The sequence below is a fragment of the Miniopterus schreibersii genome (assembly GCF_964146895.1).
Source record: "Miniopterus schreibersii genome assembly, chromosome: 1".
NCBI classification, from domain to species: domain Eukaryota; kingdom Metazoa; phylum Chordata; class Mammalia; order Chiroptera; family Miniopteridae; genus Miniopterus; species Miniopterus schreibersii.
The window spans coordinates 198,552,591-198,565,843 of NC_138101.1; the positions used below are offsets into that span (position 1 = coordinate 198,552,591).

Sequence of the window (13,253 nt, forward strand, 5' to 3'; positions counted from 1 at the left end):
CAGCTCGGTCCTGGAGCTCACAGCACCCACTGCCATGAGCAGGGACCAGGCCTCCCATCGCTGGGATAACCAGACACCCAAGGAGCGCCTGCTGAATGCCCAGACCTCGTCCAGCACGTCTGAGCTTTACTCACTTAATCCTCATGCCTCCATTAGCCCCACACTGCAGACGAGGACACTGGGGGTCTGTCTAGAAGTGCCCCAAAGCCTCCCCCAGGTCACACACCTGGGGCTGCCTTCAGGGCCTGAGGGCACACAGACCCAGCCGGCCCGACTCCGGGGAGGGGTGTGGAATGAAGCCCTTTCTTCTGTGATACACAAACGAAGCCTCCTAAAAAACAAAGACTATTTTATTCCCTTGGTGACTTCTGTACACCAGTGACACCCCTGTACAGGGTAGGAGTGTTGCCTTCTTCAACCACAGCTGCCTCCTGGGGACAGCCTGTCACACTGCCCAAGAGACTGAGCCCACTCGGCAAAGCGGGCCAGTCACCATCCTCACAAAGCCACCCCCCCATCCGATCACACGGCCACGCTGTACCCATGTGCCCGGACTACCCCAGGCCCACACCATAGCCCCAGCTTCCAGTGAGGGCCCCAGAGCGTGGGCTCAGATCCCCCTCAGCCCGGAGGGGCCGAGCTGGCCACACCCATGCCCACTAACAGGCCCTTCACAGCCTCACAGGAGCACCAGGCACTGTGGAGCTTGCCCAGGAAAGACGCCATTTGCTGGGGGGTGGGGGCCCTACGCTAACTCCCTCGACCCTCTGCACACCTTGGGAAACCCCGGCCGGGGGCAGAGGGCCAGCGCTCCAGATAGCAGCCGACCCGTGTCCCTGTCTTATAGATGGCAGCCTGAGGCCCAGAAGGTACGAAGACTTCCCTTCCTCCGCTCTACTTAACCATGGAGATTCCCACCAGCCCGGCCCGCTCCCCAGCCCCCACCCCCCACCCCGGGGGGAGATGGAGCCTCCAGCAAATCCCACGGCTTCTTGGTGGGCCCCAGGTTAGCCTCCGCCAGGAGTGGCTGTAGCAGGAGTGTTCCAGCAGCGCCGCACGGAGAAGCTGGGGGGCACTGGCAGAGGCTTCAGCTCTATGAAGCCAGGAAGAGCCTGGAGCTACCTCTGTCCCCAACATAGAGCCAGGACAGGTGGCCAAGAAGTGTCCCTGGAGCTCTGCCAGGTACAGGCCATGCAGAGTGCGGGAGTCACTGGGCAGCCCAGCCACGGGGTGGCTGGAGAGCCCATGGTGGTGGGCAGGATCCCAGGGAAGGGCTGGCATGTTGGCTGGGGTTCTGGAAGGTTCCAGGTAACAGTGCCAGCTTCCTGACTGCACGATGTGGGTATGAGGATCCCCGTTTCACAGCTGAGAGAACTGAGGCAGAAAGTCAAGGTTACGGCCAAGGTGGCCCAGCCGAGCGGCATTCGGCCCCGATCTGATGAGTCCCCAGCCCTCGGTGTCTGGGCGTCTGGGCAAGGCAGTGGGCCAGGGGAGCCAATTTATGCCTAAGTTGGGTTTCTGGAAAGTGGCCCTGGGGAGGTCACGCTCTGTGCCACGGGGGCTGGCGTCACAGGCTGGAGGGCTGGGCCAGCGCAGGCCCCGAGGCCGTGGGCACAGCCTCGCCCTCGGGCTGGGCCTCCTGGCCACGCGCGTAGGTGAGAACAACGGTGACGGTGGCGAAGGTGGCGGCGTTGACGGGGAAGGCGCGCAGCAGCGTGGAGGCCAGCCCGCGCGTGAAGACGCGCCAACCCTCGGCGCGGTAGCTCTGGAGCACGCAGTCGAGGATCCCGTCGTAGCGCGGGGCGCCCCGCAGCCCGTCGGCCTGCAGCCGTGACTTGACCACGTCCACGGGGTAGGTGGAGAGCCAGGACATGATGCCCGACGTACCTCCCGCCAGCAACAGCTTGGGCACCAGCAGCGGGTCCCCTGGCTCGCAGCCCAGGGCACGTGTCACCACGTCGTAGGTGAGGAAGTAGACGCCGAAGCTGGGCGTCTCGCGCAGCAGCGTGGACACCATGCCCCGGTTGACGCCGCGCAGGCCCTCCTGCCGGTAGATCTGCGCCAGGCAGTCCAGGGAGCCCCGGTAGGTGCGGGCCGCGCCCACGTCCTGCAGCTGCAGCCGCGTCTTGGCCAGCTCCATGGGGCAGCAGATGACGCACTGGATGGCGCCCGCCGCCGCGCCCGCCAGGAACTGGTTCATGGGCGAGTCCTGGCCCAGGGCCCGAAGGGTGTTGCCCTGCACGCCGAACACCAGGGCGTTGATGAAGGTGAGCCCCATGAGCGGTGAGCCCAGGCCCTTGTACAGGCCCAGCACCTGCGGGGCAGAGAGGCGTCAGGTGCCCACCTCCTGTCTGTGGGCCTTGGCAGCCCAGCCCATCTGCCCAGGGAATCTGCACCGCAGGTGCGGCGGCCCCGGCCCCCCAGGTGCACGTGAGGGTCCAGCAGAACTTTATTAGAACCAGTCTTCAATCTGAGAGGCCTGGGCATTCACCCCTTCCCATTTCCAAAGTCCTGATGCCCTCAACGGCCCCGCCCTTCTTTCCCGGCCTGTGGTCCCTGCCGCAGCATCCTGGGGGCTGGTTCCCCACCCCGCCCCGCCTGCCCAGGGCCCAGCCACTCACGCTCTCCTGCCTGATGATGGACTGGAAGCAGTGGATGGTCCCTCGGTACTGGGGCTTCTCCAGACTCTGGACCTGAAGCCGCACCTGGAAGGAGAGGGCCCAGGGAAAGGTGGGCAGCCAGCTCCATGGCCAAGGAGGCCCACGGGGCAGGGGGCCAAGCTGCCAACTTTCTGCGGCTTTTGGAATTGCCAGGCGGGGTGAGGCCAGGTATCTGTGCCTCTGGGGAGGGGTGTGAGTGAGCAGCCAGCCCGCGGCACTGGACAACACCCAGAGAGGAGGGGCCCCCAGGCCCTCAGACAAGTAGAGGCTAAGTGTGCAGATACAGATGTGAACAGAACTGGCTCCATCTGTGACCTCTGACCAGCCGCGCTGTCCTTAGTGAGATTATCGAAGCTTCTGGTCGATGGTAATCTGTGTTCCTTAAATGTAGTCATAGTTTTGTTAGTAACAGCCTTGATGGCAGGACGCCTGAGATAAATACCAAACTGGTGAGTGTCAATTAGAAGCAATCATGTGTCCCAAGACCCCCAGGAGGCATGGCCCCTGGCACTGCTGCATTCCTGTCCCTCTGTCCTGTCAGTCGTCAGTAGCTGGGTCATTCTGTGAAATCAGTGCTGTAACGGGTCTGGCAGCAGAGGGTAATGTGTGTGGAACTGCCGGTGGTTGGTGCTGCTCCCACTGAACCTTCCCATAAGTTGATCACCCTACGATAGAGCCTGTTGTTTTATGGGGTCACCTGTTTGTCTTTGGGTCTGACGATACCTCCTGGTTATGGCGGCCGTTACACCTGTGCCCCACCGTCGACACCGAGCCCGTTTCACTGTTCCTGAGGTGCACCGACTTGGGAATGAGCACCTCCTGGGACCTCCCACTGTCCTGGTGGCAAACCACAGCCGATGCCAACGGGGCTCCTGACCTAACATCCTGTCACTCAATCCCCTCGTCGGGCTGGCGCAGCAGTGGGTGCCTGAGGCTCTGTTCTGCCAGGAGCCAGCCCCCGGTGAGGGCAGTGGTCACAGGAAAGCAGTGACAGCCTCCTTGGGGATGACATCAGCAGCTGTGGGGCCCGCGGTCCTGAAGGTCTCACCGTGAAAGTCGTCTTTGTGCCTGAGAGCTTATCTCTGCATTGGGTACACAGGCCCCACAGTGCCGAGAGGGAGGAGCCTCTCCTGAGCTCGGAATCTGTGTCACAGGTAGGGGTGGGGCTGGGTGAAGTCACATGCCCCCCCATTCCAATTCAGAAATCGTCACTGCGACCAGGGCCACGGCTTGAGCGCCCTCCTGTGGTAATCGCTGGCCCGGGTGGGTTCGGCTGCTGCCATTTCAAAGATGGGGAGACTGAGGCTCAGGTGTTACATTTTCCCTTAAATGTCCTGGGGTCTCTGGAGGGACATCTCTCTTCCCTCTGTAGCTCCCAGACTGGCACAGAGAGGGCTGTTAACAGAGATGAGGTGAAGTGGGACTGTCCTCCGTGGGTGGCATTTTCGGACACTCTGGTGGTATCTTTTAAGTCTCTGCAGATTGGAGTTTCATGCCCAGGATCAGGCCAGCTCGGGTCCCACAGAAACCATGAGGCCTGTCTCCCTTTGTTTCTGACCCTGGGTCTGGGGTGAGCCCTTGCTGTCTGGGGAGCCAGGTTTGGGGGTGAAATGTGGCCCTGGGACCCACATCTTATAGCATCTAGAATTGAGTTTTAACGTTTTGGGTGACAGGACCTCATTTAAGGACTGACAACCCCACCCCTGGTAAAGTGGTCTGTTGTACACAAGCCCAGGAGTGTCCCACTGCCCCCAAGGGCTGGGAGACCCCAGCATGAACCCCTGATCCAGAGGGGGATGGTTTTTCTCAACCAGCCCCACCCAGGACCTGTGCTGGGCCCAAGTACACCCCCCACCCTTCCTATCCCCGCTAGGCCCAGAGGGGACTCAGGGGGATAGGCCCAGGGTCCGGTTCAGAGAGGACAGGGACACGCGGGGTTCACCTGGTCTCTGGGGTGAGGCTTACGCTCCCCGGTAACAAAGTTACACTTTCGCTGTGGATGGGGACAGCTTCAGCTCAGGAAGTAAAGGCGGTTAAAGCAACACATTTCAACATAGCATGTGAGGGAGCCGCCAGGCCAGCCCCCGGGCAGCACTCCCTGGTGAAAGTGGGCTTGGACCTGGTGCCCCCTGAAGTGGGACATAAAACTACCTTCGTGTGAGGGCAGCGTGGCTGAGGACAGTGGCTGTGGTCCTGGGCTCCACAGAGGGAAGCCAAATTTTGGTTTCCAATTTCAGTGCCCAGGGCCTGCAAACGTCCCTGCCGTGAGACACTGTGCCTGGCTGGGGACACAGGTGTCCGTCCCCTCACCCATTCCGGAGCACAGGTCCAATCACATGCGGTTCAAGAAAAGGCACCCAAAAATGGACCCTGGCCTTAGAGTTAGGATGGTGGAGGCCTGGGGAGCAGCGGGGGCTCCAGGGGGCAGGACGAGTTCCTTTCCTCCCAGGATTCCTAGATTTGCACACTTAGCCCATGTGCACTTTCCCACGCGCTCGATTTCAATGTCAACTGCAGAGCTCTGAACCAAACCCCACTTTTGCAAAAGCAAGAATGTGTACAGTCCTATGTATACTTCTGTCAGTAGGAATCTTCTGGGGAGGGGAGGGTCTATGAAGGACTGTGGTTTTCCCCGTTAGTTTATATGTCTCCATTATGGTTAAAATGTTTTACAACTTGCATTAGTTTTGTAACAGAAAACCAACTGATGATTAAACACAGAAACACCACCTGCCTTGGGGACAGGCTGCCGAGGGGGTGCTGAAGGTCAAGTGCTGATATGAGGACAGGTTAGTCTGCTGGAAGGAGGTCATTTGCTTTTCTACATTTCCCAGTTTTCTTGTAAGAAGAGCATTTAACTTTTATAATGGAAAACAGCCAGGGAAAAAAACAACATTATAACATTAAATTAAACCAAATGAGAGTGCTCCGCAACCGGCACAGTGTAACTATGAGCCCCGGGGTGGGACAGATGTGGTGATGGGAGTTGAGTGACAGCGGTGATTACTGGGGCAGGTTTTCTCCCCTTTATAGTAAAAAAACTCAGGTTTTTAAGACAGGTTTGCCCAGATGTGATGCTAATGGGCCATAATGGAAAAAAAAAATAGTCACAAATAGATTTCTTCCCTCTAGGTGCCAGGTGCAGGCGGTTACAAATGACATTAACCCAGGGGGTGCAGAAGCTCTTGTACCCCAACTGCTGCAGGGGGTGCTTGTCCCGGCTCAGGAGCTCAGAGTGGGCAGGGGCACGAGGAACAGTGCTCCTGGCCTTGGGGGAGCTGATGAGGGGCCCGTAGGAGCCCACAGAAGGCCTGGCCAGGACCAGGCTGAGTCACAGCTCAGAGCAGCCTCAGCAAAGCTGGGCTGAAGACATGAATCAGCCTCCTCTTGGCTGGACGCACCTTCAAGAGGCTTTTACAACACGTGACCACAGATATAAACACAGTATAATGTGGACAGTGCCAGGCTGTTCTGGGCTGCTCGGCCATGGGCAGGTGTCACGGGGTGGCCAGCTGGGCAGGGCACTGGCAGCTGTGTGGACAGGCTCCAGCAGGGTCTCGATCTCCAAGGCCCTCAGGGAGCTCAGGGGCTGCTGCACCGTCAGAAAGCCTGGCCCTGCAGCCTCCCCCCAGATCCACTTGCGGTGGGAGGGAAGGAGACCTGTGCTCTTCAGAACTGGCCTCTCATCCCTCCGAGACTATACCATGAGCGTGAGCACCGTCACCATGAAGGCCTCGGGAATCCTGCCCAGCCCCTCTCTGTGAGAATGACAACATCTGGGCCCAGAAGCAGAGACAGGCTGTGGCACTTGGCAGATCAGCTGGCGGGGTGGCCTGGACCTGCACCAGGCGCAGGGACAGACCCTTTCTAGATTGAAGCCAGTGCACAAAGCAAGGCCGCAACACCTCTGCTGGAGGAAACCCAGCCCCAAGCTTGCAAGGCCTCTCCTTGGCCAAGGAGCCCCTGGGTTCCAGGAGAGAGGAGACTGGAAGCCCACCTCCACCGCAGCCAGGGATGATGTCCTTGCCCGTGCCCAGTGGGCAGTGTTTGCAGTGGACAAGGTCTGCCCTCATGCCCTGCCGCCAGCTATAGCCACCCTGGCTCCTGGGTGAACAGCAAGGTAGGGCCCCAATTTGGCTAGTTCAAGGGCATAAAACCCCAACGACAGGGACAATCTGAGCTGGAACTTCCTTGGATTCTGTTCTAAGGCGTCTGAGAACCTGGAACTCAAGTTTCTCGAGGCACAGGCTTGGGAAGGAGGACCTGCCTGCCCCGCCGATACCTCGCAGGTGCACACCTGCCCCCGGGAAACGGTGATGTGGTGTCTTGACAGTGATCACCGCTCTGTGAAGGTCATGTTCATGGGGAATCCACGCTTTGATTTTTCTCTGTATCTTTATTTTCTCTCTCTGAGCTTTTCTTTCTTTTAAGCAGCTGTCTGGAGGAGTTTTGCAAGAGCAGTGTGGGGGTCCCTGCTCTGAGCGAGGGGAAACTGGCCTCCTGGTCTCAGCTGGCCAAGCCCCAGGATGGACTCGACATGCAGCCCCACATGGGAGGTGTGGGGACAGACCCAGGAGCAAAGACCTACTCAGCTCAGTGGATAAGCGGCTGCCCATCTGGTGTCACAGGGAACCTGACTCTAGAACCCGGGAGAAGACCTTGGAGGGGTTCCTAAGGTGGACACTGGAACGGAGCCTCAGCCACTCAGACCCTGCAGGCTTCTGTTCTCTGATTGGGCCCCCAAAGGGACTGAGACTAAAACCATGACAGGTGACTCACCTTGACAGTGTCAAATGGGTGTCCCACCAGCACGCCTGCCACACCTGGAGGAAGAAAGGAGAACTTGTGACCTAGATGCCTCTGAAACCCGCAGCGTGGGGTGGATCCTGGGAACGGCGCAGGGGTGGCTGGACTGCACAGGAGAGTTACCTGCTGTGCACCTGGTTCCTCCAGTGAGCCCCTTAATCCTCATGGCTGGGGTGGGGAGCATGTGACGGTGACAGCCCCAAGGTCAGGCCAGGATCTGTCCCATTCAAAGCTGGTGTCTCTCCCTCACTCTGCTGCTCACGGCAGCTGACAACAGAAGTTGTCCCCTGGGGGACTGCATGTGGCATTTCTAAGATGGTCCCATCACTCCCAACACCTCCCGGCATTGGGAGGGCTCCAGAAATTAGACTTGGGGCCAGACCCTCACCTAGAATTGAATTTTCCCTCTGTGACTTACCAGCTGGCCAAGATCACAGAGTACTCAGTGTCTGAGCCTCATCTCACCTGTCCAGGTGTGAGTATCGACTTCCCCCAGGGGATCTCCAGGAAATGCCCACCCAGGACCGGATGCATGGCAGGTGCTGGCTGACCACTCCCTTCCCGAGTGGGAGCCACCCGATGCGCAGGGGGCAGCTGTAACTGCAGCCATGCTTGGTGATGTGCCGGTCCAGGCCCGGCCAAAAGTCAGCCCCCTCGAGGCCAAAGGCTCACAAACACTTCTCAGAGTCCTGCGTGCTGTGCAAATCGCAGACATCCCAGGACTTGGGCAGCCTTGTCACCCCACCCCACGGAGGAAAAACAGGCTCAGGGTGAGTAACTATCATGCTTTCCTCCTTAGAATTAAAAAAAAAAAAAAAAAAAAGTTTTTATTGATTTGAGAGAGAGGAAGGGAGAGGGAAAGAGAAACATTGATGTGAGAGAGCAACATTGATCGGTTGTCTCCCGTATGCACCCTGACAGGGGACTGAACCCGAAACCCGGGGAATGTGCCCTGACCCAGAATTGAACCGGCGACCCTTTGGTGCACAGGACAACGCTCAACCAACTGAGCCACACGGGCCGGGGCTCCTCCCTAGACTTTATGTGTGTACATCCTGGAGTCCTTCTACTGCCACGAGTGTTTACGTATAATTAAAACAGCTAACATGCAGCGTTTCTGCCTGCTGGTTACTGTTCTTAGTTTTGTACCTATCCTACCTCTTCCTTTTAATACTTGTACAGAACGGACTATGAGCCCATTTGATAGATGAGGAAACTGAAGCACAGAGAAGTAACATGTCTGTGCCACACAGCTAGAAATGCTGCAGCTGGGATTCGAACCCCGTAACACCTGGGGACATGCCCCCTGAAACCCAGCTGTCCTGCAAAAGCCATCTCTTTAAGGCCGCCAGGGAACAGTTCTGTGTCTGATGAGGTTCTGGGGCCAGGTGCGAAGGGTGGCGCTGTCCCCGGAGTCCTCTGGCTTCCAGGGCTGCAGATGAGAAATCTGCTCCCAGAGTGTCTTTCTTCTCTTGTGTCAGTAATAGATTTATTCGGACAGGAAGCCTCTGAGATTTTATCTGTGGGTTTCAGGAATGCCACGGGAGATGCCAAGGGTGCGTCTTCCTTCTTCAAAACAACTCTGCCTGGCACTGCACCAGCCCTGCCCTTCTGCAGACTCTCCTTTTTCTGATCAGAGAAAATTTCCACTATTATTTATTCAGCACGACCGTCATCTCCAGGCTCCTTTCTCCTCGTGGAGCCCCTGAAACTCACAGGTGGATGAGGGACCTGCTTTTCCGCCACACCATTTCTGGTCCTGAGACACACTTTGTTTCCATAGTTTGAGATCTACCTCTTTTTTTTCATTTCATGTTTTGAATTTGAAAATCCTAGTTCTAGGACCTGTCTTCGTGGGCTGTAACGGGATTTTGGGGAGTTTTGGAAACCTGACACTTGCTCACCATGTGCTGATTGGCCTCCCTTCTCCCTCTGGCTGGGGCCCCGCCAGCCCACCAAGCCCCTTGCAGCCAGGCCCAGCTGGGGGGTCCCAGGGAAACAGGAGCTGGAAGCACTGCAGGTTCCCTTCCTGTGGTGGAGCCAGGTCCTGCCCCTGGCTCCAGACTAGTCTCAGCCTCTGGGATGGGAGGGGCAGCCCCTCACCTACGGGCCTCTGCTGAGAGGTCCAGACAATTACTCCAAGGGCAGACATTTGCCTTCCCACTCTCTTCCTTGACTGGGTTCAGTGCCCTCAGGAAACGCGCTGGGTCTCCCTCACCCAGAGCATCTGCAGGGGTCCCCAGTCCCCCAAAGCAGCATCCTTTTAACCTCACAGTCACCTGAGAGTCAGGAGGCCCCCCAGGCCGTCTCCCTGGGAGGACCCTGAGGCTATAGCTGCAGCAGCAGAAGCGGACCCTGTCTCCCAACTCCAAAGTCAGCACCCACTGCCCTACATAAGCTGGACACTTCCCATCCCATGACCGTCCAGGAAAGGAGGGGGGAACCACCATCCTGATATTGGGGACAGAAATATTAATCATGCCCATGATTGTTAACTAGTTATAAGAAATATTAATCATGTTCTGTCAAATGTGATTGTTCTGTCCTAATTAGAAAAAAAGCACTTTCTAACCTGGCTGGGAGCTGTACACCCAGGGACGTGGGAGTTGACCTTGGAATGCGACCCATTTTCCTAACTGCCTATCATCATGGAAAGCTAAACAACCTTGTTGCAGAAACAAAGGAGTCCCAGAGGTGCCCCCGCATTTGCAAACACCCAGCCCCCACTCCCTCCACCTGGAGGCTCCCCACCCTTTTGCAACTCCCAGCCCCCATTTGCATTTCCTGTAACCCGTAAACCATTATATCCATTCTTATGTCTTTTGCCCATTTCCCCATATAATCTTTGTCCTTCTACCCAACATAAGGAACTGGCTTGTGGGGGGGGGGGCGGGTTAGAGAAGATTTTATGTGGACGAATCCCTCTGCTCTCCCATTTTGCCAGCAATAATGCAATAAAACACTCATATATGATTCAACTTTGTCTCTGCTTAATTCGCTGAAGGAGCGACAGGCAGCCCGGACCCATTGTGTCTGGTTTCAAAGGCACCTGGCAGCAGAGGCTGTGGGAGGGGTACATGTCCTCCCCCTGTGGGGTCCCCCTGCCCACACTGAACTTTTCTCTGCACCTCCTCCTATCCATGCCCCCAGCAGGGAGACCCCCATCCAGAGCCCAAGGTCTAGGCAGGCAGAAGACCTGGGGCTGGCTCCTGGGTTGGGGAGAGCAGGCAGGCATTCTGAAGCCGTTGTCAATCAAGGTCCTGCCCCGCCTCTCTAAGGGCAAGCAGTCCAGGACACCCACCTTCAGACAATCTACCTGATGTGCTGTCTGTCCTTCCCCAACTTGGAAACCTGAATCTAGAGGGACCCCAGGCCACTGAAAAGCCTCATCTGCCCTGAGCCTCCAGGCCTTGAGGACCCCAAACCCGAAGGAATCAGACAGGGACCTCCGGGGGCCAGGCTTTGAGGGGGGCGGTACCATCTGCGAATGGTTCCTGGACAGCCTCCCTGCAAGAGTCAGGCCAAGCCAGGCGTCTAGGGGAGCCCTGGGACAAAATCAGGTTAAAGGGGAGAGGACAGCCCCTGCTCGCTTTGTCTTAAGAGCATGTGGTGTGACTCTATACTTGTCCCTCCACTTCTCAGGGCCTAGGTAAAAACCTGGGTCAAATAAGACCAGGAGAGGGTCCCACGGAAGTAGGGACTACTGAGCCTTTGCCTGCTTCCCGGCAACCAAGGCTATCTTCAGCCACCTCAGGCCTCAGCTCACACAGCAAGGAAGTGGGTGGACACCCCCCACCCTGTACTCGCATGTGGACCCTGGTGGAACAGTGGGGCAGCTGGTGAAGCGCCTACAGCTTGGCAGGGCGTTGGACGCTGGGCTTGGATAGGATCGCTCCCAGGTGGGCCAGGTGAGGGTGGGTGGAAAGGCATTCCAGGAAGGGGCCCTGCCTGAGCAGGAGCCCAGAGTGACTGAACCCGTGTCCCCTGGGGGACAGGTCTCCAAGCAGGCCTGGCCTTAGGACAAGTATTCCTACCCCAAACCCCAAGACCCAGGACACTTGCAGTAGAACAGTAGGAATCCTGCCCTCTGGGGAGAGAACCCACATTCCCCAATTAGTTGGAAAGGGGCACTGGCCCAGGAACAGCCCCCACCCTCTGGAGCCACCCTAGGGTGTCTATGTGGGAGGGGGAAGTGGAGGGGTGGCAGACACCAAGTGGAAGGGAAAGATAAGCAGAGAGTGGGATCTAGAGAAGGGTGGAGGGAGCTGAAAGCTGGATGGCCAGAGGCCCCTCCCTTCTGTCTCCTCTGGTGCCTGGGCTTGGGAGAAATTCTCCACTGATTTGTCGAAAACTCTGGGGTTTCTACCCCCTTTTGAGGCTCCAGTCTTTGGTTTCCTGAGGCCCAATTGGGTTAACAGTCTGGTAAATTCTTAAATCCCTTCCCACACATCACACTCCCTGGCACACTCCCTTCACCAGCCTTCCCTCGCCCAGAGCTTAAGGCCAATGACAGTCGTTACTCCTCCGCCTCCAGGGCGCCCACCGCTGGCAGGTGCTGGAGGAGAGAAGCGCCGGAGGTCAACGCCGGCCTGGGGCTGGGGCTGGGGCGCGGGGCCAGCCCTCTCGCGGTCCCGTCCGGGAGGCAGGGCCCGCCGCGCCCGTCCACTCCTCGCCAAATCCCTGAGCGCTAAACCTGGCTCCCGGTTAATACCTGTTGAACAAAGTAACCCTCCGAGTACAAGCAGAGAAACTAAAGGCCAAACAGGGCGGTGCGGCGCCCCCACGCCCAGGGCGGGCCCGCAGCACACCCAGGACCGCGCGCAGGTCCTCCGGGGACGCACACCGGGACCCCAGCGCCAAGGCCCGGCCTCCGGGGAGGTCCCACGCCGGCGGGCACGTCCACGTAAGCCCGAGGGCCAGCCCACGGCGCGCGCCCGGCCTGCCCCCCGCAGCGCGGTGATGGGCGCAGGAGGCGGGCGGCGCTCCAAGCTCCACTCGACGCCCGGCGGCGCCCCACGGCTGGCCCCCTGGTGGGTGGCCTGTGGGTGGCGGCCCCAGCTCCGCCCGGGAGGCTGCGGGATGAAGGGTGGAGCCAGCCTCCGACTCCTCGGGCCCAGGGCGCGGACCCCGCTCCAGGTAGGATGGGATGGGGCTGGGAAAAGGGGTGAGGGAGAGGCGCCCGGGGCCTCGGGCGAGGAGGGCGCAGGGGGCGGCGAAGTGCCCTCCGGGCTGCCCCCTCCTCCGCCAAGTCACAGAGCCGCCCCGGGGCCCTGGACCTCACGTCCGAACGCGCCTCGAAGGACTTAAAATTGACACCTGCCTTCGGGGACGCAGATGCGCTGCGCGCCCTCGGGTCTGGGGTCGTCAGCGCCCACGACAGCCCCGTGGGGCGAGAGCTGTTACCCCCATTCTGCAGGCGAGGGGACCCCGGCCAGGGCGCAGCCGCAGGGCCGAGCGCTCGCAGGTGAGGGGCCTCCTCGCCCGGGCGCCCCGCGCGCCCCCGCCGCCGCCTTACCCCCGGCGCATCCAGCCAGGAAGTCGAGCGCCATGGCCGTCCTCCCTCCGCGTCCTCTTTCTCCTTCTGCGGCCCGATGCCCGGCTGGTCGCCGTCGGGAGCCTCCCGCTGGCTGGGCCGAGGCTCGGTGTGGCCGCCGCCTCCGGGCGCAGAGCTCCGGTCACACCGGGGGCGCGCGGGGGGGGGTGGCGGCTCCGCGCGCGTCTCCTCGGCCCGCGGAGGCTCCCGGCTGGCCCGCTCGCGAGCCCTCGAGTCTGCCCGGCCGTCGCCCG

General features: G+C 59.4%; 1 protein-coding gene across 3 annotated transcripts; it reads right to left on the minus strand.

Moving 5' to 3' along the window:
* Positions 1-332: 332 nt before the first annotated feature.
* SLC25A29 (solute carrier family 25 member 29) lies at positions 333-13,253 on the minus strand. 3 transcript variants are annotated; one of them, XR_014000421.1, is made up of 5 exons: positions 12,982-13,253; positions 7,440-7,483; positions 2,622-2,705; positions 953-2,314; positions 333-729 (listed from the first exon to the last, which is right to left on the minus strand). XR_014000421.1 is itself a non-coding variant. In XM_081160221.1 (5 exons), exons 2-5 carry the CDS (start codon positions 13,013-13,015, stop codon positions 1,568-1,570), a joined length of 909 nt encoding a protein of 302 aa, XP_081016347.1. In that variant the 5' UTR covers positions 13,016-13,065; positions 13,212-13,231; the 3' UTR covers positions 333-1,567. The 3 variants fall into 3 exon arrangements, 2 of the variants coding, with proteins under 2 accessions (XP_081016347.1, XP_081016346.1); XM_081160221.1 differs by having other exon boundaries at positions 333-2,314; positions 12,982-13,065; positions 13,212-13,231; XM_081160220.1 differs by having other exon boundaries at positions 333-2,314.

Excerpts from the sequence above, each read along its gene's own strand:
- SLC25A29 (XM_081160220.1), bottom strand. The coding sequence starts at position 13,015 with ATGGCGCTCGACTTCCTGGCTGGATGCGCCGGGG. Across the intron at positions 7,484-12,981 it reads CCTGGCTGGATGCGCCGGGG|GTGTGGCAGGCGTGCTGGTG; the intron begins GTAAGGCGGCGG and ends TTCTTCCTCCAG. Across the intron at positions 2,315-2,621 it reads CCATCATCAGGCAGGAGAGC|GTGCTGGGCCTGTACAAGGG; the intron begins GTGAGTGGCTGG and ends TCTGCCCCGCAG.